At 39.6% G+C, this 26,318-nt stretch overlaps 1 protein-coding gene across 2 annotated transcripts in view; it reads left to right on the top strand.

The window, feature by feature from the left end:
• The window catches only part of plcg2 (phospholipase C, gamma 2), a 209,309-nt gene that overhangs the window by 149,718 nt on the left and 33,273 nt on the right, over positions 1-26,318 (top strand). For both annotated transcript variants that reach the window (XM_072595954.1, XM_072595953.1), the window contains exons 10-20: positions 1,075-1,193; positions 3,889-3,974; positions 5,338-5,458; positions 7,071-7,239; positions 8,249-8,359; positions 10,052-10,147; positions 12,529-12,710; positions 16,128-16,328; positions 22,938-23,057; positions 23,158-23,338; positions 24,126-24,191. In XM_072595954.1, the coding sequence (XP_072452055.1) occupies positions 1,075-1,193; positions 3,889-3,974; positions 5,338-5,458; positions 7,071-7,239; positions 8,249-8,359; positions 10,052-10,147; positions 12,529-12,710; positions 16,128-16,328; positions 22,938-23,057; positions 23,158-23,338; positions 24,126-24,191 (1,452 nt within the window). The remainder of the gene's footprint in view (positions 1-1,074; positions 1,194-3,888; positions 3,975-5,337; positions 5,459-7,070; positions 7,240-8,248; positions 8,360-10,051; positions 10,148-12,528; positions 12,711-16,127; positions 16,329-22,937; positions 23,058-23,157; positions 23,339-24,125; positions 24,192-26,318) is intronic.

The raw sequence follows: 26,318 nt of genomic DNA, 5'->3' as shown, positions 1-26,318 counted from the left end.
TCAGGAGATATCACACAGACATAATTATTAAAAGAACATCTCTAATTAGAGCATGCAATAATAATCATGGATTTAAAATCTTCAATTCATTTGTACCCTAAATCCCAGTGTAACATTGCAATTAATCACAGGTATATTAACTCCCTCCTTGAGGGAATGATATCGAAACTTCAACTGGTTTGTAAGGGGAAGAGTGAAAAATCTGATTGCAGTAAGTTCCTCAGAGGTCCTCCCAATCAGTAATTGCAATCTTGATCAAAGACTTGCAGAACCGGTAGCAGAGTTTGTTTTTTTTCTCCTGAAATCGGGCCAGTCAATTGGGACGACCTCCAAGAACGTTGCCAGTGACAGTAACGTTTATTACACTATGATGAGCTGGAGTTCACACACAGAGCTCATGAAGAGCTCCTTTTCAGAATTAATATGTCAAGAAGCAATGATTCTGAATTTGTAAGGATGTTAGTGATTCACTGGAGAGCCCAGCAACACCTCCAACACTTCTGGAGATGTGCTGTTCACAGGTCAAAAGGTCTAATAGCCTGGAGGCTGACGTGCCTGGACAAAATGCAGCCTGTTGTGCTGGGTGAGTTTGTTTCAGATTTGGTCCATTTAGAGATGTACCATTAATAGTGCCAGATCTTCCTTGGGTTATTGTTTAGCTGGAATGTTGCCTTTTTGATTTCCTTCCACAAACCATTTTTCTCCTTTCCCTTTGCAAATTGATTCATTCTTCAGAGATTAACCAAGCTCGGGTGGTATATAGCATCTCACCTTCATCTTGCTGACAGCCCCTTTTTAACTGTGTGGAAGTTGCTGAGGCTGACCCTAATTCTGCTGTTTCCTCACATCCACACAATTGTAATGTCATATGGGGGTGAAGGGGTCACTGGAGAAGAATCCCCAGTTATCAAGAATCCTGGACCTAATTCTAGGGCATCCTTCCATGAAGGTAGCTAACTTAGTGCAGTTTGGTGATAAAGTTTGGGACAATGGAGGTCTGTATGGTTTGAAAATGCATCCTCAATCTCGATGGTTTTGCTGTAATAGCTCTTCATTTTATTCTTTATTTTTCAGTTTTTGACCTACCTGTTTTCAAGAGAAAATACCATCTGGGATACCAAGTATGATTCTATTTGTCCCCAGGACATGAACAACCCATTGTCACATTATTGGATCTCATCATCACATAACACGTAAGCTATTTACCTTGCCCATTTTTAAAGGTTTTCTTTTATAAGTTAAAGATGAATGTATCTTTTTAGTTGTTTGAATTGAAAGTGCATTGATTAATAAAGGTCCTTTATTAATCATTGAAATCTGAATGAGGCTCATTAATAACCTTTAACCACAAGGACCAGAGAGTGTCTTCATTTTCAAACAAGGCTGGATACATTTTTAAAACAATGTGCTGTCTCTTCAATGAAATAATCAGCACTGATGGACAACAATCAGTTAGCACTATTATTTGAAACATAAATATGTATGTTTTTAGGATTAGGAAATTTAATCTTCTGGTTATGTGATTAAAATGGACTTATATATCATAAAATGCTGAACAAAAACAGGTCAGGTCACCCACATACAGTTGTTCCCCTCCTGATGAAAAATGAAGGAATGTTTGTGATCCTTTTAGTACTGCAGACCAAAACTGCTTGTTATAAGCAGGGCAGAAGGGTTGAACTGACTGCTTTCTTTTCCCACTCTCTGCTTGGTTGTAACAGAGACTTTAAATGTTAAAAAAAAGGATGTGATATAGCCAATTCAGTATCTATTGGGCTGTGAATAATCTTGTAAGAAATAAATCGGGTAAACATTCTCAAGAGTTAATTTTATTCCTAAAATCCACATCGGTAAAAATATTTAAAAATGTTAAGAATTTGCAAATACATCCTTCTTCCTACTAATGTCCACAAAAGTATGCATTCCCTGAGCATGTACAACTTTAATCTTGACCAAATAAAATGGTAATATCAATAAAGATTCACTGATTGCATCTGGTTGTTTGGCTGTGTCTGATGCAGTTGCTTTTCAGTTGTGGCTGGTATATCTCATTTCTCCTGGAATCACTGCTGTAGATTGTCCAATGTAGACAAACTGGAAAAAACACCAAGCCAAGCAGCATCAGGATGTGAAGAAGTTGACGTTTCAGGTGTAACCCTTCTTCAGGACTGGGGGTGGGTGTAGGGGGAGCTAAAGATAAAGGGGATGGCGGGATCAGGTTGGTGAGGTGGGGACAGATGAAGACAGGTAGAGGGTACGACCTGGCTGGTCAATGAAAGCTTTCAGTAGAACCCCTCAGTCTACTACAAGATCATGGACACTTTTTCTCAGTAAAAACAGAATTCAGATCTTAGAGGGAATGTTCAGAAAAGAGAGGGGGAAGAAAACGTCACCCTACTGCAGATTGTATCAAACAGTGTCTGCTCCATTTTCAGCGTCCACCCCCTGAGGTGTGTCACATTCCATCACTCCAGTTGGCCAAATATAATTCAAAACTCAGTAAATTCCTCTAGCAAGCTGATTGGCTCATTTCAGGCACGATTTCTTTCAGTCCTTTTGAAGGAACCCAAGAGAATCATTCCTTTAATATGCAGATAACTAGAATAGATCTGAATGGATCATCCTTTCATTGACAAGTTAGGAGGGAGGGTATCAACACCTCCAGCAAATCCAGTGTCTTTGTTGGGGCTTTCTTGTCTCAGTCTCAGTGAAGTGACATATGGTGACACAGCAAGGCAAATTACACTCTGTGTTAGACAGAGTACTTGACAGTAGTTAAAAATTGCCTCTTAAAAATGTCAAATGCAATGAAACAGGCAGTTAAATGACATTTTAATGTTTGATATTACACATCTCCATGACAGCAAGTTTCGCCTCCCAGACCCTGCCCCCAATTTGTCATTTCTTCACAGTGTCCTCCAATAACAAGTCGTAATAAAGATGAAAAGCAATCACAGAATTGTTCCAGTCAGAAGAATGCTATTCGGTCCATTACTTCCACACCAGCTCTTCAAGTGAGCATTATTCTCTTGCCTTCTCCCCAGATGGTTTTGATTCAAATAATTCTCCAATGTCCCTTTAAGTACCTCGATTGAACCTCTCTCCACCACTTCCAGCTGCTAAGTTCCAGACACTACTTGACAAGTGAACAAAACATTTTCTCACATTGTATTTACTCCTTTTGTTCAATAAAAATCTTCTTGCTCTTTTACCCTTTGCCCTACTAATGATGCCTAGAAATTTTATATTTTATTAACTACTCTGTCTACCCTTGCCGCTTTTGATGAATCATGCTTGAATACAACCAGGTTTTTCTGCTCCTGCATATCCTTTAGAATATTATCTGCTTAATTTTCACTATCTCTCAATGTTCTTTGGAGCAAAATGTACCACCTCACACTTCTCTGCATTAAAGTTCATATTTGCCACTCCTATTTGTCTCTGAGTTTTTAAAAATTTGGCATTGTCTTCCTCATACCTTACAATACTCCCAGCCACAAACTTTCAAATTATCTCCTGTGCAACAGGATCTAGTTTATTTATATGTATCAGCAAAAGGAAGATCCCAATACTGAGCCTGGAGAACTCCATTACAGCCTCCTTCTAATCTGGAAAATATCCATCAGCTACTATTTTCTGTTTCCTGTCCCTCAGTCAATTTTATATCCATGCCACTACCTTCCATTTTGTTCTATGGACTCTAACTTTGCTCACACTCAGAATGGTTCAACTCTGTATGGCACTGTATCAAACATATTTTGGAAATCCATGTACACCATGATGATTATTTAAAGGTATTCATGTATCTTTCTTTAAATATTTAAATATTCTCAAATTTGTAAAATGGTGGATGCCAAGCCTTTTACTGAAGTGACTGACTGTCCACAGATACCTCACAGGAGACCAGGTCCGTAGTGATTCATCGACAGAAGCCTATGCCAGATGTCTAAGAATGGGGTGTCGATGTATTGAGTGTAAGTTGAATAGGTCTGGAAAGAAACCTAAATTTTTTTTAATCACACTCTGACCACATTGAACAACAAAACTATGCTCACATTCTCCATGTCTTTAAGTATTGAAAAGCAAGGCCACCCTCGCCCCAAACCTATTTCCCACTGCGACCCCACTGCAAAACTGGAAGATTGCCATGACCCCTCATGAGAACAGTAAAGTCATGGGGTTAGTGGGTGGGATTGTTGAAGTCTCTAAGAGTGAGTGGAATGGAGGAGCACCGTTAAAAGGAAAGGTTGTGGAATGTAGAGGGTACAATGTGATTCAAAAAGTGTGTGTGAAACCTAATGTTTTTACTGCTGCAGGGAAGACCTCAAGTTTTCAGTCATTTTGGCCATTTCTGCAAGTTTGAACAAAATGACAGTCTTGCAGCTAGCTGTTTCAGTTATGGGGAGGCAATAGTCTAGTGGTATTATTGCTAGACTATTAATCCAGAAATGCCAATAATGTTCTAGGTACATCATGGAATCTAAATTCAATAAATAAACTCTGGAAATAAGAGTCCAGTGATAACCATGAAACTGTTGCTGATTGTTAGGGGAAAATTGCACGTGCTTCACTAATGTCCTTTCAGGAAAGTAACTACCATTCTTACCTAGTCTGGCCTACATGTGACTCCAGACCCACAAGCAATGTGGTTACTTTTAACTGCCCTCTGAGCACATAAGGATGAGCAATAAATGCTAGTCTTGCCAGTGATACCCACATCCTGTGAATAAATTTTAAAAACTCTGCCTGAGTCTGGCAACCATTACTGTCTTGGCCCTCATGATCCCAAAATGTTGGCTCAGGAACCCACACTCCAACCCCCACATTGAGAGCCCTTCTTTTAGAGTTCATATGAAATCACTTCCGTCCATCATCTCTTCTTAACTTGGAGCTTTGCTTCTAGAATGACATCTCAAAATAATCATATAATCCCTACAGTGCAGAAAGAGGCCATTCAGCCCATTGAGTCTGCAGTAACCTTCCAAACAGCATCTCACTCAGATCCAGTCCCTCACATTATCGCACATTTCCCACAGCTAATCCAACAAGCCTACACATCCCTGGTCATTACAGGCAATTTAGCATGACCAATCCACCTAACCTGCATATCTTTGGATTGTGGGAGGAAACCAGAGGGAACCCACACAGACACAGGGAGAATGAGCAAATTCCACACTGACAGTCACCTGAGGGTGGAATCAACCTGGGGGTCTCTAGCACTGAGAGGCAGTAGTGTTAACCGCCGAGCCACTGTGCTGCCTAATTGCCTGGTTTCTGTCAGATTTTATTTGATACACTCTTTATGATAATGATCTGCATTTACTTTTAAACGTTTAGTGGATTGCTGGGATGGACCAGATGGGAAGCCAATTATTTATCACGGTTGGACACTTACATCCAAAATCAAGTTCGATGATGTTGTTGATGCCATCAAAGCCCATGCATTTGTTACATCAGAGTAAGTTTCAACTGTGTAGTTTAGTATTTTAGCAGCCAGAATATTGTTGTCACAGCAGGCTCTACCAATTCCACATCAGACAATCAGTCCATTTAACAAACTGAAAGATCTGTGCAGTGATTGTAATGAGGTCAGCCAGGTGGACCTCATAGAATATGAGATCCCTGATTGGGACTGTTAACCTGGTACAATCAGGGAGCCCTGGCTGACAGATATAAACAGGGGTTCTGTTCACTCCTTGAGCCAGCACTGAGGGAGATGGATCAATGTCCATAGGCTTTCATGGAGTTTCTTCAGTCTGTACAATAGAACAACTCTCTCATGGAAGGGCGTACACGTGAAATCTACCGAGATTTTTATTTACACGTCCCAGCTTATGGATGCCAGCCACTGTGCTGTCTTCCTAATGTCATCACTGGCGCTGGCCGTTTCAGGGTCCTGGTGTGAGGAGGGCAGTGGAACTGACCAGATGCAGACACCAGCTGCAGATTGAGGAGTCAGTAGCCCAAGTAGGTTGACAGGCTCCCTCTGCCTGTCTGAGGGTGGATATGGTCCTGTAGAAGGATTATCCTGGCCTGGCCTCTGCCCACTATCTTTCTCGTGCACACACATAAATACGCACACACAAACACAAATTGAGACTCACACATATCCATTCTCACACATGCACTAACTGAAACACACACTGAGACTTACACATGCTCACTAACACACAAAAACATGCTTACACATGTATTCACATGAACGGAAATGCAAGCAACACACCCACTAACTTACACACAATCCCTCACACCTGCATACGAACACACATTCTAAAGCACAAACAACCCACTAAGAGAAGTACCCAGTTTTTAATTAGATTTATAAAAATGTTGGTGAACTGCCACCTCCTAATGAAAGCATGGTTTATTGTAGCCTATTACACTTGTGGAGCTGGAAAGTCTCTGATGGGCCTTCTCGCTTCTCAGACATGCCTACTGCTTTTAATTGGGCAGAAAATCTGTCTCTATGCCAAATATGTCAAGAAACGAAAGAATGAATGTTCCTTTCTCCACATGGGACCAGTTCACGATCCAGAAAAGATCCCTCCAACTCTCCCCAAAGCACATATTCAACTCCTCATGCATTAAGCATGCCGATTACAGCTTGAAGAATGAAGAAACTCCCTGTGTGTTGCTTCACTAACATACCTCAGCACCACCCTTTTCAGAAGCAACCCTGTTTCCATTGCTTCCAGTGCCCCAGACCAGTCCTACTTACACCTGTCAGAATCAGATCACCGGGTGCTGCTAAATTTGATGTTTGGGTCTGAGCCTCCCACCCCGTTGTCTCAGTCCTGAGGCAGAATTGTGGCTGTTTCATACAGGAGATTCACAGCCAGTGGACATTTCTCTCGTCACTTTATAACTGGGTTCTAAAATTGAAAGGTCAGTGTCTTACTCATTGCACCACTGAGTTCCCAATTCCAGTCTCGTACCTGTTTTCTTACATTGGTTCAATTAGCTAATACACATTTATATTTCAAAATATTTTCATTGGGTAAATGCCCATACCATTCAACTTATATATGGTACAGAGGATGTGGCACTCATTTTACCATTGGCTTTCTAAGGTACCCAGTTATACTTTCAATTGAAGAACACTGTACAGTTGAGCAGCAGCGACATATGGCCAACAAGTTCAAGGAAACATTTGGCTCTGCACTTATCACCAAACCTATTGAAGCAAATGCTGAACAGTTGCCATCTCCAGCACAGCTTACCAATAAAATTATTATTAAGGTGAGAGTGTCACGTTGGTTTTATTGTTTTTACATGATTTAAATCTATGCCTCAGAGCTCTGTTAAAACAGGAGAGGTTAGTAAAAAAATTGATTTAACACACACAAAAAAAATTTATTATCAAAGGAGGCAACTAAAGCCAAGCCAATCATCATATTTATAAAATTGAAGCAAGGCTTTAATGGAGAAAGCAGGAAAATGGGATTAGGACAGTGAGCCCAATATGCAGTTACGCCACCAGAACTGGGCCCTGAAACACATCCTCCTCTTGTATGTTTCAGATTCTATCCACACTGCTTAATAAACAGATATCGATCAACATGCAGTTGCCAATTAAAGTCACATTAGACCTTTGGGACTGGTGATTGAAACTGACCGTTTTTGTTTGGGTTATCAAGCATAGTGCACACAAAAACCACGAGATGATCAGAATGAATATGTGGGTGACTATGTTATCAGTAAACCAGTTCATAGACATGGCTAGAATGGGAGTGACCTCTATTTAGAAATTCCAGCTATCTCCAGTTTTTTATTTGCATGACATGCACAGATACTGCACCTTTCCATGTTGTAAAACATTTCAAAATATTTGTGTATAATGTTGTCATCTGTCATACAATAAAGAAGGTGTAAGCCAACCATATGGCTGATTGGCACATGCTAACTGCACACCAGTCAGATCCCAAATTTGATATGATCTAACTATGCAGCATTACAACCCAATCAGATTCTCCACAGAATGTAGCCACATTGGATAATGCTGTGAAATAATAATTTAATTGTTTTGCTCATTGCAGGTCCAACTAAGTTCCCAATTTTTTTTTGCCATTGATATTTTAATTTACTTTATAATTTCTATTGATTTCTCTTTTTTATTATCCCATCCACCATCTGTTGTAGAGAGGTTACCTCCTAATGACTAGTGTCACTTAGAAATTGTAGTGTGTTGCAGCTAGTTACCGACTTGTCATTCTGTTTATTATTCTGAAACTTCTGTCACTGTTTACAGCACAAAAAATTGGAATCTCAGCAAGAGAATTATACGTCTACTGTTTACACATCCTTCAAGGAATTTGAAAAGAAATCTGGGTTTCTTTATCTCCTGGATCCAATTGATCTGGTAAAATCATATGTATCAGTATTTATAACCATTTCTTATGTCTTATATGGGATACATGGCTAACATTTTCTTTAAGATTAAGGTTTAAAAGATGCATTGAAATACTAGTTCTGTCCTATGATGGCACAAATGGACAAGTCAGACTTGATAGAACTTTTTTTTTGTTTAGTTAGTTAATACGGTGGTTGGTCACTGAAACACATTCAAACGAAGGTGCAGACTTTCTTTTACAACTGAACAGAACTTTATTACATGAAAGAAAAAGCTAGCAAACTATAGGAGGCAGTTCAGATGATCTTAAAACAGACAACAAAACAAAATTTCAATCTATTTTCCAACACTATCCATTATACCCATATCTCAATTCTTTAAGTTTCTACCTAAATGACTCCTTGTAGTTTGTTTACCATGACCTGTGAAGACAATTCAATGAGTCTGTTGGCATGAACTTTTCCCATGTTTGAGAGCTTAAACTTTCTCACCTGCAAATTTCTCACCAAACATTCCTAGTTTGGAAGCTTAACAAATTAAACCCTTCCACTGAGATAATTGGTTCCCTAAGTCGCCCCAAATTTCTCCTAGGAGAGAAACTAATCCTGCTTTTAATCTCAACTCAAGTTTTTTTATGAGCAGAATTTAAAAAAAGCTCAGTCCTAAGTTCCTCTAAGCTGACAACTAAGCCTGAATGCTTGTCCTACCTGTTGTAAATCCACCAATGTTAACATATTTTTCTTAACTCAGCATTCTGCAGTCACCTGCTTTCTGACAAATGCTGAACTTAGGTTACCATTTCATAAGGTCTCTTTGACATTGTGTTTTTCAACAAAAAAGTCCCAGGAGTAGCCAACATTCACCTGCACCTATTTTGAAAGCTGATTTCCAAGTATTTGATTAATATATATAAATGATGCACCGTTTATCGTAACTGTAAGGTGCTAAGTCAGAAGTTTGTTAACTTTAACCAAATGCCATATGTGAGGAAATCTCTGAAAATATCATAGAATACCTACAGTGTGGAAACAGGCCCTTCAGCCCAACAAGTCCACAACAACCCTCTGAAGAGTAACCCACCCAGACTCATTCCCCTATGCCTTCACTAATGCCTTCACATCTCAGAACACTATGGGCACTTCAGAATGGCCGATTCACTTAATCTGCACATTTTTGGATTATGGGAGGCAGCCCACGCAGACATGGGGAGAATGTGGAAACTCCACACAGTCACCCATGGCTGGCATTGAACCTGGGTCCCTGACGCTGTAAGGTAGCAATGCTAGCCACTGAGCTACCGTGCCATGCCAATAATTCATTTAAACAACATCAAATCCTTTGCAAACTGATCTGATTTGTATATAGCTGACCAATTTAAATAAGGACATAAATTGAATCTTTATCAATGAGCTTATATAAGATCTATACATATTTCCTAATGTTCTATGTTAGGATACATAGAAATACAAGGGCCCATTCATAAGATTTGCTTTTCGTGAATTGTATCTATTAAAAATGTTATGCATACACAAAACCTTTCTTGACAGATCTGTGCAAAGTGCTTGCATTTCTAGCTTCTGATTTTAATACCCTTTTAAAATATCAAGTATATAACAGATTTGGTGCAGTTTTACATATTTGCTGTGTATTATTGATAAAAAATGGTTGTATAATTATCATGCATTTTGATTTCTTTTGCAGGCCTGGTACAAGCACTATTGTGTGATAGTAGATGGAAAGCTTTATTTTGCAGATTCAACAGATGAAGATGATGAATTTTCTAGAACAAGAAACCAGGTACCACTCTTCATATTTTGCTTTCTTCCATCTTCTCTCCTATTGTTCCTTTCTTCTCTCCCTCAGCATTCATCAGGTTTCATTTTAGTCTTTCAATGTGTAATCAAGAAGGTAAAAGAAAATCTGCACACACAATTTCTCTTTGTCTCCTCCATGTCCTCCAAATAATGTAGTGAGAGTTGGAAATGCACTCTACTTCAAAAGCCAAAGCACAATTGTAGTCAAGTTTCTAACTTTAGTTTCCATGTCAGAAGCTCTGTGCTCTGGTGATATCACATCTTGACGATCTCTATTTATATTTAAGAGAAATAATTTGCTTTCACTTTTTGCCTCTGCCACAAGACAGCACCAGAGTATTACATCAGAGGGTTTGGTGATCTCTGCTGCAGAGACAGAATTTATGTATAGGATTGCTATTAATACTGAACCAGTACCAATATTAATATTAAATATTGTCTTTCCTTATGTTATTCATAGGTGAGTCAAGTGTTTACTAAAAAGGACCATCTCAAAATGATTGAAGCATTTCATTAGGAGACTATCCTCTGACAGAGGAAGTGAAATGAGCATCACGTCATAGAATCCATATAGTGCAGACCCACTGCACGGTGGCACAGTGGTTAGCACTGCTGCCTCACAGTGCCAGAGACCCGGGTTCAATTCCTGCCTCAGGCGACTGACTGTGTGGAGTTTGCACATTCTCCCCGTGTCTGCGTGGGTTTCCTCCGGGTGCTCCGGTTTCCTCCCACAGTCCAAAGATGTGCAGGGCAGGTGAATTGGCCATGCTAAATTGTCCGTAAGGGGTAGATGTAGGGGTATGAGTGGGTTGCGCTTCGGCGGGGCGGTGTGGACTCGTTGGGCCGAAGGGCCTGTTTCCACACTGTAAGTAATCTAATCTAATCTAAAAAAACCCTCCAATGAGTATCTCACTAAGACCCGGACCTCCACCCTATCCCCATAACCCTGCATTTAACCATGGCTAAGCCCCTGCCAGCCTGTGCATCCCTGGGCAATACAGGACAGTTTAATGGTCAATCTACCTAAGCTGTACATCTTTGGAAGTATCCGGTGGAAGGAGACACACGCGCACACACACACACACACAGGACCATGGAGTAAGGTGGTCCCCTCTTTTTTCCATTTGCTGATCTTCATGCTCTTCTCTTTTAGAGAACAGTGTGGAGCATTGAAAAAATGAGCCTCCTCTTGTTGACTATTAATGAACTTAAAAATGCAGTGTTCAGTGACAGCATTAAATCAGTCTTAAGTGAACTCCAGTTATCAATTAGGATCACACAACATGTCATTTATCTATTTCCACCTCTACCCACCCTCTACTGAGAACTATTTTCTAACTTCTGTTGATATTTTTTGGATGATTATCACAAGTTTGTGCCATTTCATTACTAGTACACTAGTCATTATAAGCAATCTATCATTGGTTACTTTATCATGGTCTTGATGATCTCTTCGCATCGTCCTTTAACTTCCACAACTCTGGTGAACAACAGCCAAATTCTGAAATTCCCCATTTTGACTGTAACAAATTACACTTGGTCACTTTATGCTGTAGCATTATCGAGTTATAAAGGTCTACAGCACAGAAAGAGACCCATTGGCCCATCAAGTCAATGCTGGTCAAAAGCACTTTTACAAAATACTTTTATATCCATTCAAAATGGGGTATGTAATATTCCAATGGAACCCTAATGTTTTATTCAATCTTGCTGCCTGGCTTTTGTGTGTTTCGTCCCTAAATACAAAACCATGCTTGTCTTTGACATTCTCATTCTTCACTTTACCATTATACTGTGCTTGCTACTGCGAACCTGCACATCACCACGCTTGTGGATTTGCCATACAGAACAAGAGGAAGCCTTCTGGTTCTTTAAAAGAAGTATCTAATGATTATCAATGCCCTGGGTATTCTCTCACATCCCTGTAATTTTCTTCCTTTCCAGTATATTTCCTTCTTCAAATTGGTTATCAAATCTGCTTCCTTTCAGACACTGCATTCCAGTAGTAAAAAAAATCATACTGCATAAAAATGAAAATTCTCTTTCAGTTTCCTTTGGTTTGTTTGACATTACCTTAAATCTCTCTCCTCCTCTTAAATAGCCTTCGATCAGTGGGAAATCATTTCTCCTTATTCACTTCATCAAAATCCTTCAAAATGTTGAATTCTTCTATTAAACTAGAAGACCTTCAGTCTTTGTGCTGGTTTTGGTAACTCCTTGCATCCTTTTCAGTCTCTCTCTCTGAATTCTTTCCAAATCTTTGACATCCCTTCCACTTCTGCTTTGCACTCCCTTCACAATACAATTGCCACTTCATTGTAACACTGTATCTGTGGGAACGATAATGAAAACTGTTTTATTTAGGCATTAAATAGCATGGATCGTCATTTTAATGAGAAATGGTTTCATGGGAAAATGGGGAAAGACGGCAGACAGAGGGCGGAGAAGCTGCTCCAGGAGTTTTGTATGGAAACAGGAGGAAGAGATGGAACTTTCTTGGTCCGTGAGAGTGACACATTCCCTGGAGATTTCACGTTGTCATTTTGGTACTGATATTCTACTTTTTAATTAACCCTTTTATTATTTAATGGAGATTATGTTTAAAATCTGATATTAAAAATGGTTCGTGAATTACTGATGTTCGGAAAACAAGATAAAGTAAAATATTTTTTAAAATGAAGGATGAAATAAATGCTAAATCATGGCTGTACCCCAGTTCTATACCAGCATTCTGATTGAAATCATTGCAATAAACTATGAAATGACTAGCAAATGTCTGTCAGGTACACTGGATTACAAAAGAACAAAAAGCCCTTAAACTATCAGCATGCATCATTACACCAACAAGTTGCCAGAGTCCTGGGTCTGGAATAGATAAAAGCTGGAGACTGTCAAGTTAATGTCAGTATGATCAAGCTGCAATAGTTAATAAGGATTCTTTTGCAACCCAGAAAAGAGTACAAGATTTCGTAAGGACTGACCAAAATGTGTAAAACAGAAAATGAGAAGAGACAGCAAGCAAATCATTGTAAATTATGTATGTTTATTTCACTTCATTACAGTCATTATCACATTAATGTTTGGACACTCAATTCCTCTGTTTTTGAAATGATCACTAAGCTTTAGACTTGGAGATTATTTTGACATCTGATATCAAATCCTGGGAAAATTTACGTACTATTCCAAACAAGAAAAAAGTACGTTCCAACGACACACGAAAACAAGTGATAAAATGTCACCAACATAAAATACAAACCCCAAACTGGATTCAAGCAATGCAGGTTTTTACCTGATTCAAGATTCCCTGATTTGTTAAAAATGTATCTGGTCTGTATTGAAATTTTTTGGTCAACATATATCTCCAACATCCAAAATAGAAGCCAGGATATGAATTGACTTGCTGGCTGACATCTGCCCAGCTTTAAACAGATATCATAATGTTTCAAAATGCACATATGTTTCACATGTTGCTGGCCCTTGATTTTGGTCTGAATGAAGCACAAAATAAACATCTCCCTGGAAAATAATTAAAAATTTAAAATGTATGTATTTGATAAATAATATAATGATTGTGGTTGGGAATTGTAAGTGCTACGAGCAAGAATAGGGAATTGAGCTCCTCAAGCCTTCTCCACGATCATGGCTGATCTCATCTCAGCCTCAATTCCACTTTTCTGCCTACTCTCCATAACTTTTAACCCATTTTGAATTAAAACTCTGCCTATCTCCTCTTTAGATTTACTCAATGTCCTGGCATCCACTGCACTCTGGGGAATGAATTCCACCAATTAATGACCCTTTGAGAGAATTAATATCCCCTCATCTCTGTTTTAAATCGGCTACCCCTTATCCTAAAACTATAATCCCTTGTTCTAAGATTGCCCCACATTTAGAAACATCTTTTCCATGTCTCCTTTGTCAACTCTCTTTCGCATCTTGTATACCTCCATTAGATTTCACCTTATTCTTCTGAACTTCACAGAGTATAGGTCAAAACTGCTCAATCTCCCTCCATCTCTGGAATTAATCTAGTTAAGCTCCATTGAACTTCCTCCAATACAACTTCCTCAAGTCAGTTGACCAAAATTATATACAATACTCCAGATGCGATTTTGACTAATGCCTTGTACCGTTACAACAATACTTAGCATTTTGATACTGTATTTTTTGAGCGATGAATGCCAAAATTTCATTTGCGTTCTTTATTACCAGCATTGTGGTTTTCTATGATTCATGCACAGGGACACCCAGATCCCTCTGCACCAAAGCATGTTAAAGTTTCTTTCCATGTAGATAATAAGTTGCCTTTCTTTCCACCAACCAAAATGGATAACCGTGCACTTATCCATATTAAATTTTATCTGCCACATTTTGGCCTATTCACCCAACCAATCCTTACCAATTTGCAAATTTCTTATTTCTTCATATGCATCTTACTTTTCCACTTATTTTTGTATCATCTGAAAATTTGGCTATAGTACTTTCTACCTCCATGTCCAATTCATTAGAATAGATTACAAATAATTGGAATCCAAGGCCTGAATCCTGTAGCACTCCACTAGTTACATCAATTCCTCGTGGCTCACTGTGTTCGGTTGGTAAACCAATTCTTTATCCAAGCTGCTGATTTACCCTTAAACCCATATGATCTTACCTTGTGCAATAACGTTTTGTACAGCACCCAGTAAAATGGGAAGAGACAAGAAGCAAACCTGCAAATTGTAGAAGTCTGAAATTGAGATACAGACAACTGAGAGATCATGACATAAAATTGTTCAGATTTGACCTTAGTTAAACGAATGAAACCAATTGAAACATTCAATTTAGCTATGAATTTGTGCAAATGTTTAAGATGTGCAAGGCTGCAGGAGCCATTCGTTTTATTACCCTTTAAATTTTCATCTCCGGTGATGAATTTTATTGACGGGGGAAAGAAAATATTAGCCAAGGTTCCATCTGCTGAAAACTTATATGCCCTACTGGAAGGCAAATGTGCATATTTTCTAACCAACTTGTTTGGAGAGGTTATTAACTTCCAGAATAGGTGGGCCTCCTGGTTCAGAGGCACGGACACTACCACTGCACCACAAGAGTCCTAGCCAACTGTATTGGTATTCCCAAGCAGCCTTCCATCCATGTACTAGCTGGGACCTGTGAATGCTTAACTTTGAAGATCAGGCGCATATCAGACTAGTACTGCACATGCAGGCGTTGGTTGAAAAGGACACCAAACTTTAATGTGGTGCTCTTCATTGTCCAAATTCTGCTGAATTTAAGATGACATACCATAAAGTTGCCAGCAGGTGTCAGCAACTTCTCAGAGGTTTGGAATACAATACAGTAGCAAGAAAGTCTGTGGAAAATGATACATTGGAAAAGGCTTGAAAAAGTTAATCCCCTTATCAGGGTTAATGATGTAAGGTAGAATGTAGATTTATCTCAAAGTAAATCAGACTCAGACAGTGCAACTGCATTTTTTTTTACATTGAATTGGTAACAACTTAAAAAAAATACTTTGTTGACTGTGAAGCACTTTCGGACATGCTGAGCTTGTGAAAGGTGAACATAGAAACACAACTTCTTTCTTTATCACTGGATCACTTTAGCATTGTATCACACATATTCACTTTCAGGACTTCAGCTTTATTCTGGATATGTGGTGAGATAGGGACTGCCGGTTGTCTTTTGAAGGTGGTGAACGGAGCTTAAATCCTGCTGAAAAGATAGGTACAATAAAAGCACAAGTCACCTGATGCATGTGTAGCTCCAAGAAGATCTTATCAGAACAGTGCTAGAGTTGACAAAACCTAGCTGCCCTGTTATTTACTAAATAATGCACAGAGGCTCTGAAAACATGGAAGAAGGAATATTCATAGATAAAATTGCATGAGCTATAACAAGATTGAATTTAAATTAGAGCCTCATAGCATGTTCTAACTTTCTCTTTACGTTCATCTAAACAGGAGAAATGGAAGAGTCCAGCACTGTCGCATTCGTTCTTGCACAGACGGAGAGAGCAATAAGTATTTCTTGACTGATAATTTAACTTTCAACAACGTATATGATCTCGTTCAACACTATCAGAATGCACCTTTACGATGCAGTGAATTTGAATTACGTTTAACTGAAGCAGTACCGAGCCCAAATCCTCATGAATCGCAAGAGTAAGTTAGAAACTTGTGCCATCAATGTAAGCATCACATGAATGGAGAAAAACACCACTTAGTTATTTTCCAACAACATGGGCTGCATTTCTGGAGCAGTCACAAGGAAAATCTGATGTGACTGATTCCTGAGTTGAGGGACGCGTTGAAATTGTCTATAAAGTCTTTCTCTATGAACATAGCAATCTATAAATGAAAAACAAAAATCACATGTCTCCAAGAAGCCTCCCTGTAGCCTTTATAAGCAAGATCACTAATTTAGTACAAACGCAGAGAATATTGGAGAAACTCAGCAGGGTTGGCAGCATCTGTGGTGAGAATGCAGAGTTAATGTCTCAAGTCCAGCATGACTCTGCTTTACAATGAAACTCTCTCCACAGATGCTGCCAGACATGCTGAGTTTGTCCAGCGTCATCTGTGATTTTTCCACATTTGCAGCATCCACATTATTTCACTTTTAATCGCTAATTTATTCCCAAATTTCAGACAGACCTTTTCTAGAGACTTTTGATGACCTGACATTAAGCCTTGGGTGTTCTGAGTAGAGTCAGAGTCATAGAGATGTACAGCATGGAAACAGACCCTTCGGTCCAACCTGTCCATGCCGACCAGATATCCCAACCCAATCAAGTCCCATCTGCCAGCACCCGGCCCATATCCCTCCAAACCCTTCCTATTCATATACCCATCCAAATGCCTCTTAAATGTTGCAATTGTACCAGCCTCCACCACCTCCTCTGGCAGCTCATTCCATACACGTACCACCCTCTGTGTGAAAAAGTTGCCCCTTAGGTCTCTTTTATATCTTTCCCCTCTCACCCTAAACCTATGCCCTCTAGTTTTGGACTCCCCAACCCCAGGGAAAAGACTTTGCCTATTTATCCTATCCATGCCCCTCATAATTTTGTAAACCTCTATAAGGTCGCTCCTCAGCCTCCGATGCTCCAGGGAAAACAGCCCCAGCCTGTTCAGCCTCTCCCTGTAGCTCAGATCCTCCAACTCTGGTAACATCCTTGTAAATCTTTGCTGAACCCTTTCAAGATTCACAACATCTTTCCGATAGAAAGGAGACCAGAATTGCATGCAATATTCCACCAGTGGCCTAACCGATGCCCTGTACAGCCGCAACATGACCTCCCAACTCCTGTACTCAATACTCTGACCAATAAAAGGAAAGCATACCAAATGCCTTCTTCACTGTCCTATCCACCTGCGACTCCACTTTCAAGGAGCTATGAACCTGCACTCCAAGGTCTCTTTGTTCAGCAACACTCACTAGAACCTTGCCATTAAGTGTATAAATCCTGCTAAGATTTGCTTTGCCAAAATGCATCACCTCTCATTTATCTGATTTAAACTCCATCTCCCGCTTCTCAGCCTATTGGCCCATCTGGTCCAGGTCCTGTTGTAATCTGAGGTAACCCTCTTCGCTGTCCACTGCACCTCCAATTTTGGTGTCATCTGCAAACTTACTAACTGTACCTCTTATGCTCGCATCCAAATCATTTATGTAAATGACAAAAGATAGAGGGCACAGCACCGATCCTTGTGGCACTCCACTGGTCACAGGTCTCCAATCTGAAAAACAACCCTCCACCACCACTCTCTGTCTTCTACCTTTGGGCCAGATCTGTATCCAAATGGCTAGTTATCTCTGTATTCCATGAGATCTAACCTTGCTAATCAGTCTCTCCTGGGGAACCTTGTTGAACGCCTTACTGAAGTCCATATAGATCACATCTACTGCTCTGCCCTCATTAATCTTCTTTGTTACTTCTTTAAAAAACTCAATCAGTTTGTGAGACATGAATTCCCACACACAAAGCCATGTTGACTATCCCTAATCAGTCCTTGCCTTTCCAAATACATGTACATTCTGTCCCTCAGGATTCCCTCCAACAACTTGCCCACCACCGAGGTCAGGCTCACTGGTCTATAGTTTCCTGGCTTGTCTTTACCGCCCTTCTTAAACAGTGACACCACGTTTGCCACGTTTCAGAAAAGATTTACAAGGATGTTACCAGAGTTGGAGGATCTGAGCTACAGTCTTCCAGCACCTCACCTGTGACTATCGATGATACACATATCTCAGCAAGAGGCCCAGCAATCACTTCTCGAGCTTCCCACAGGTACACCTGATCAGGTCCTGGGGATTTATCCACATTTAACTGTTTCAAGACTCCTCTGTAATTTGGACATATTGCAAGATGTCACCATCTATTTCCCTACAGTCTATATCTTCCATATCCTTTTCCACAGTAAATACTGCTGCAAAATATTCATTTAGTATCTCCCCCATTTTCTGTGATTCCACACAAAGGCCGCCTTGCTGATCTTTGAGGGGCCTTATTCTCTCCCTAGTTACCCTTTTGTCCTTAATATATTTGTAAAAACCCTTTGGATTCTCCTTAATTCTATTTGCCAAAGCTATCTCATGTCCCTGTTTTGCCCTCCAGATTTCCCTCTTAAGTATACTCCTACTTTCTTTATACTCTTCTAAGGATTCACTCGATCTATCCTGTCTATACCTGACATATGCTTCCTTCTTTTTCTTAACCAAACCCTCAATTTCTTTAGTCATCCAGCATTCCCTGTAGTTACCAGCCTTCTCTTTCACCCTGACAGGAATATACTTTCTCTGGATTCATGTTATCTCATTTCTGAAGGCTTCCCATTTTCCAGCCGTCTCTTTACCTGCGAACATCTGCCCCAGTCAGCTTTTGAAAGTTCTTGCCTAATACCGTCAAAATTGACCTTTCTCCAATTTGGGACTTCAACTTTTAGATCTGGTCTATCCTTTTCCATCACTATTTTAAATCTAATTCAATTATGGTCACTGGCCCCAAAGTGTTCCCCCACTGACACCTCAGTCACCTGCCCTGCCTTATTTCCGAAGAGTAGGTCAAGTTTTGCACCTTCTCTAGTAGGCACATCTACATACTGAATCAGAAAATTGTCTTATACACACTTAAGAGATTCCTCTCCATTTAAACCTTTAACACTATGGCAGTCCCAGTCTATGTTTGGAAAGTTAAAATCCCCTATCATAACTACCTTATTATTCTTACAGTTAGCTGAGATCTCCTTACAAATTTGTTTCTCAATTTCCCTCTGCCTATTGGGGGGTCTATAATACAATCCCATTAAGGTGATCATCCCTTTCTTATTTCTCAGTTCCACCCAAATAACTTCCCTGGATGTATTTTCGGGAATATCCTCCCTCAGCACAGCTGTAATGCTATCCCTTATCAAAAATACCACTCCCCCTCCTCTCTTGCCTCCCTTTCTATCCTTCCTGTAGCATTTGTATCCTGGAACATTCAGCTGCCAGTCCTGCCCATCCCTGAGCCATGTTTCTGTAATTGCTATGATATCCCAGTCCCATGTTCCTAACCATCCCCTGAGATCATCAGCCTTCCCTGTTAGGCCCCTTGCATTGAAATAAATGCAGTTTAATTTATTAGTCCTATCTTCTCCCCACCTGCCCTGACTGTTTGACTCCCTTCTGTTCTCAGCTGTACCCGTCTCAGATCAATCTCTTTCCTCACTATCTCCCTGGGTCCTATCCTGGAACATTCAGCTGCCAGTCCTGCCCATCCCTGAGCCATGTTTCTGTAATTGCTATGATATCCCAGTCCCATGTTCCTAACCATCCCCTGAGATCATCAGCCTTCCCTGTTAGGCCCCTTGCATTGAAATAAATGCAGTTTAATTTATTAGTCCTATCTTCTCCCCACCTGCCCTGACTGTTTGACTCCCTTCTGTTCTCAGCTGTACCCGTCTCAGATCAATCTCTTTCCTCACTATCTCCCTGGGTCCCCCCCACCTTACTAGTTTAAAGCCTCCCAAGCAGTTCTAGCAAATTTCCCTGCGAGTACATTAGTCCCCTTCCAATTTAGGTGCAATCTGTCGTTCTTGTACAGGTCACTCCTACCCCAAAAGATATTCCAATGATCCAAAAATGTGAATCCTTCTCCCATACACCAGCTCCTCAGCCATGCATTCATCTGCTCTATCTTCCTATTCCTGCCCTCACTAGCTCATAGCACTGGGAGTAATCCAGATATTACTACCCTTGAGGACCTCCTTTTTAAATTTCTGCCTAACTCTCTATAATCGCCCTTCAAAGTCTCAACCTTTTCCCTTCCAATGTCGTTGGTTCCAATGTGGACAATGACCTTCTGCTGGCCCCGCTCCCCCGCGAGAACATTCTGCAACCTCTCTGAGACATCCTTGATCCTGGCAGCAGGGAAACAACACACCATTCTGCTTTTTCTGTGCTGGCCACAGAAATGTCTGTCTGTACCTCGGACTACAGAATCCCCAAACACAATTGATCTCTTGGAAGCCGATGTACCTCTCATTGCATTAGAGCCAGTCTCAATACCAGAAACTTGGCTGTTCTTGCTACATTCCCCTGAGAATCCATCACCCTCTACATTTTCCAACACAGCATACCTGTTTGAAATAGGTATATCCACAAAAGACTCCTGCCCTAGGTGCCGGCCTCTCTCACCCTTCCTGGAGTTAATCTACGTGACTGCATCTGAGACTTTCCCCCCTCCCTATAACTGCCATCCATCACATACTGTTGCTGTTGTAAATTCCTCATTGCTTCTATCTGTCTCTCCAACCGATCCACTCGATCTGATAAGATTCACATCCAACAGCATTTATGGCAGATAGAATCCGCAGTAACCCTTAAACTCTCTTTAAACTCCCACATCTGACAAGAAGCACATATCACTCTGCTAAAGGCCATTTTTGATCCTTCACAATCTGCAGACCATCTTATCCCTCTACGAACATTGCCCCAGGTTAAATTAATAGCTATGGCTTATATTTTAAGTTTAACCAAGCGACTTATCTCCAAAAACATATAATCAAGAAAGAATCCACTATAGTCACTACTGCAGCCTTTCTCTTGGACAGACTTAAAACAACAATTAACTTATCTGATTCTGTGCTGTGGACTTCGCCCAACAGTTCCTCCAAGATTGGTTGTGAATTTCACTGTTTGTTAATTTTCCCAGATGCGCTCCGACTGTCTTCTCTCTTCTCTCTCTCTCCTGCACAGTCCTCACCATATGCTTCCTTTGTTTGACTGTTGTTTTTCCAAAGTTCCAAAACAATGCAACAGCATATAAAACAGCTCCTGGAATTCGAGGAAATTACATCCAACACCTAAAATACCTCAAAAAAAGGAGCAGCTCTTACAGCCAGAAATTTTTCCCGTCCTCCATCTTGGATTACCCAGAATTCACTTCTTCAAAAAACTGTCACAGCACCAGAGAAGATTTTCATTGCATCACTTTGATGAGACTTGAACATATGCTGGCCAATTTTGGTCAGGTCAATACCGATGTGACTATTTAAAATAGATGTGCAAATGCCAACATTGAGCCTAATCAAATTTATGCAGAAAATCCTTCAATTCAGAACTAGATGAAAGATGAAAAACGTTCAGTTGTACGTGTAACTAGTGTCTCGTTTCATAGTAAGAGTGTCAAAATCAGACATTTTCTATTCAATTATCAAATCATAGAATCACAGAATTATTACAGTGCAGATGGAGGCCTCTTGGCCCTGCACTGTCCTGCCCTCTTATCTAGTACAGCTTTATTATCTCGTGCCAATCATTCGCCATTTTGCCATAGCCCTAAATAGCAAAAATAAAACATTTAATGCTGCAACTGAACCTGCCTTCAACCAAATTCTGACAGTGCATTCCATACCCTAGCAATTAAAATTGAAGTTCCAAAAACTGACTGAGTGAAACTTGCAATTGGTCAACCTGTTTCAATACAGATCTCATTTGAACGTCACAGACTTGTGAATAGAACGTTGACCTGGAATTTGCAGAAGTTACGATGGTGAAGCTGTCAGCATTTGTGGGTGTGAAAACTGACAGCAACTTCCAGAAAACTGGAAGATGCAACCAGCGATACCTTACTCCATAGTGTACCTCTACTGTCTTTGCAAATTGTGCATTGCAATCACCTCAGAATCAACGATTTAATATAAACGTCAACCTATTACATCCTATCCTTGCTGTGAAAAAATGTTGAAATTTCTTTTGCTTTATTGAATGAGGTGAAATTGAAGCCTTGTTGAGTGAGGTAGGATGGAACTTTTAATGACATATTAAATCATAATCACTACTGTGCAATGCTTTTGGCCTTGAAGATACATTCACAGGTGTAGAGCTTCTTCCTTCCATTCCATGACATAAATTCTGTAATTATGTTTTGATATAATATGAATTAATAGCATGATCAATAAGTATACTTTTAAAAAAGCATTTATTTGACATTTTATCTTCTGCTTTAATATCATATATATGTCCCAATCTTTACTTGGTTTTAAAGTGATGAAAATGTGAGATACAACTGTGCATTTTTTTTTGATGATGAAAATTCTTCATTATGATTGGCTCAGCAGTCTGCTTGATGACATCACTTGCCAGATGCCACAAAACCCCTGGAGCTGGAATGGGGAAAATTAATACTTTTGAATGTAGCCAGCTTGTTCTGAGGTCAGGTTGTGAGTGTTGCTTTTTTGTTGCTGACCGTATAATCTGACCATATATTCCATTTGTGATCATTTCAGATGGTACTATAAAAATCTAAGTCGAGGAGAAGCGGAGGACATGCTGATGAGGATACCTAGAGATGGAGCCTTTTTGGTTCGAAAACGAGATGAACCTAATTCATATGCCATTACCTTTAGGTAAGATTACAAACCACTGATAAATCTGATTTAAAATAAGTATATACTTGACACTGTGAAGAGAATCCAAACTACATTTTAAAATTGTGGTCTTCTCCAGAGCTGAAAGTAAGGTTAAACATTGCCGCATTAACTATGAAGAAGGAAAGTACATACTGGGGACCTCAGCAGAGTTTGACAGCCTGGTGGAGCTTATCAATTATCATAAGAAACACCCATTATATCGGAAAATGAAACTGCGCTACCCAGTCACGGAAAAGATGCTGGAGCGTTACAATGTGGTAGGCGTTTGTTCTGTTATTCTTAATTAAGAATTTGTACCCTTTTTTCCACTTTCATAAAACCTTACTAATTATCTTCTTACTGCTTTAGATAGAATGATGAAATATCAGGCCCTTAAACCCTACAGTTTACTGGGGGCCTTTAGTACCAGTTAAATATCTGTCAATTCAAGGAACTGTCCAAACCCCCCCAGTTTGCTCTTCTCTGTTAAGAAGGTTTATCTGTGAAGTACTCCCTTTATTAGCTTGGTGCAAATTTTATTGAAAAATGTAATCAATGGAAACAAGAGATTCAGATAAAACTTTACCTTCAAACATTTAGTAACTGGATGACATCAGTTAAGTTATTCCTTATAATTGAGACTCTATGTTTTAAGATTGTTTTCTGGCTGGTAAGCCATTTTGGAATATCTCCAGAATTTCTTTTGAATTATCTATACCTGTATTGAGACTTGCATTTTTGTCTCTCAATTCCATCGTTCACCAGAGGAAGGTGCTTCTGTAAACCTGTCCCTGGTTTGTGTGATTGTGTCCTGCCATTAAGAGCCAGTGGCATTTTCACTGACAGATATAGGTTAGCCTATTTTCCTGATCTATATCCGCAATGTGTTTTGCTTCAGTCATTTCATGAGGAAGGGAGATCACAAAATCCAAATGATTAAGCTTCATTGAGGTTTGAAAGACCTCCAAGGTGATATAAAAGGAAGGCCTCACCAGAATGCCCTTGCAACTCCCCATTCTGCAATCAGCTGTGCTGTGCATAATGAAACTTCTGGTCTGTTTTCAGGAAAAAGACTATGGCAGTCTCTACGGCATAAATTATGTGGACCCAAATGAACTGGCACCTATTCAGGTAGGATTCGAACATGGATGTCCCTATTAAAGCATTAAATAAATATAATTTCAGTCGGCAAGAATAGGATTCAAAGCAAAAACCTATTTCTGGAATTTCTGATGTCTGTCCAAAACCTGAGAACAGCAATAGTGCAGTTCTCTGGTGTTGTCACAACCTAGATTCCTTCACTCATTGTCATTCCCTTTAGCACGAGTAAGTTTTAGATGAATATTGAGCAGTTTGTGAAAGTATTATTAATAAAACATTAGATTCAAATTAGATTTCCGAACGGCTGATAGTTCCCTACTACACTGCCATCTGCATACATTGCAACCAATTATCTCCAGTCAACATGCCTGTGCTTTGGGTACTGGAAATCTAGACAGGACATTGACGTGTTTTGCAAGATTCCCAAAGGAGAACTCTGTTCCTAAATTATTACTATCATTACTCTTCTCAAATACTTGCATCTACACATATCGTGACTTCCCAGAATCTGTTTATGAAATGGTGGCAGAACATTTTTCCTGTGAAGGACTTTCTCCAGGAACTGGAGATAATGAAGGGAAATTCTGATCCTTGGTGCAACTGTACCCTCTACTGTTGCCACCCCCTGGAAGATTAATTGTGTGCCAAACAGGAACATATTTTCCCTAAAGAAATCTTGTTTTCTGAAATCTAAGAGAAAATATTGATTTTTTTTAAAAAAATGCAAGGTACACTCATCATTGATCACATTATCTGTAATGACACAGCTGCTAAGATCCTTTTGTGGGTGCAGTGGTAGTGCCCCTGGACTAAGAGGCCAGGTTCAAATCCCTCCTGTGTAATAACATCTCTACAGTTTGATTAGGGAAACAAAAGGTTAAGTTAAAAAAAAGACCGGTTCTGTTGACAGGCCACCTGTGAAACATTAATTTGTCTGTATGCTGCACAGCTGCTGCTGGACTTGCTGTTGTTGACACTGTAGAGTCATAGAGTCAGACAGCACAGAAACAGACCTTTCGGTCCAACTAGTTCATGTTGACCATGTTCCCAAACTAAGCTAGTCCCACTTGCCTGCATTAGGCCCATATCCCTCCAAACCTTTTATACTCATGTACTTATCCAAATGTCTTTTAAATGTTGTAACTGTACCTGCATCTAACACTTCCTCTGGAGGTTCATTCCACACACGAACCACTGTCTGTGTAAAAGAGTTGGCCCTCATGTCTTTTTTAAATCTTTCTCCTCTCACCTTAAAAATATGGCCCCTAGTTTTTTGAACACCCATGCCTAAGGGAAAAGGTCTTTGCTATTCTCCTGATCTATGCCCCTTGTGATTTTATAAGCCTCTTTCGGGTCACCCTTATCCTCTTACGCTCCATTGAAAAAAAGTCCTCGCCTATTTTTATAACTGAATCCGTCCATTCCTGGCAACATATTGGTAAATCTTTTCTGAACCCTCTCTAATTTAATATCATATTCTGTTCATGTTTCAAGTGAAATCAGTCTTTTTCAGATTGCATTTTACAATTAATTGTTAATCAGAAGGATTTCTGTTTAAAATAATGTACAAACATAGTGAAAGCTTTTAATTAAAGCCAGTAGTTACTTCTGAGGTAGAACAGCATTGCTTGCTGAGCTAGAAAGTAGTTTCACATTGAAACATTTGTTCTGATTCCCTGGCTCTTTGCAAGGAGCTATTTGCACACAGTGTAGCAAGTCTGACACAGCCGTCCATTAAGTGTGTACTCAACCCCAGATCATCTGTCATGTCTTCCAGCTGTCCAGTCTTCCTGATTATATCAGTATTTTAATTTTGTTTTAATAGATTTCAACTATATTTAGAATGTGAATTTGTATTGACTAAAAATGTAAGCCATTACAAAATTTTAAGAATTAAGAATCGAGTCAGTAATTAGTCTTACTTTACATAATGTGATAAAATTCCATTTTTATTACATTAATCCACTTCCAGGCTAATTTTTGACATCAAAGCATATGCAATTTGATTAGAAGCAGTTATTAACTGTCAGTATTGAAATAATCAAAATGAGGAAGCGAGGAGAAAAATTTAAATTCATTCATTACCGCAGTACAATTATTCAAAATTAAATCTTGCAGCAAGTCCATTTTGGTTTTATTAGAATATGTACCACAATG

The sequence above is a fragment of the Chiloscyllium punctatum genome, chromosome 26, assembly GCF_047496795.1.
Source record: "Chiloscyllium punctatum isolate Juve2018m chromosome 26, sChiPun1.3, whole genome shotgun sequence".
In the NCBI taxonomy this organism is placed as follows: Eukaryota; Metazoa; Chordata; class Chondrichthyes; order Orectolobiformes; family Hemiscylliidae; genus Chiloscyllium; species Chiloscyllium punctatum.
This window is presented reverse-complemented; position numbering and strand designations above follow the sequence as displayed.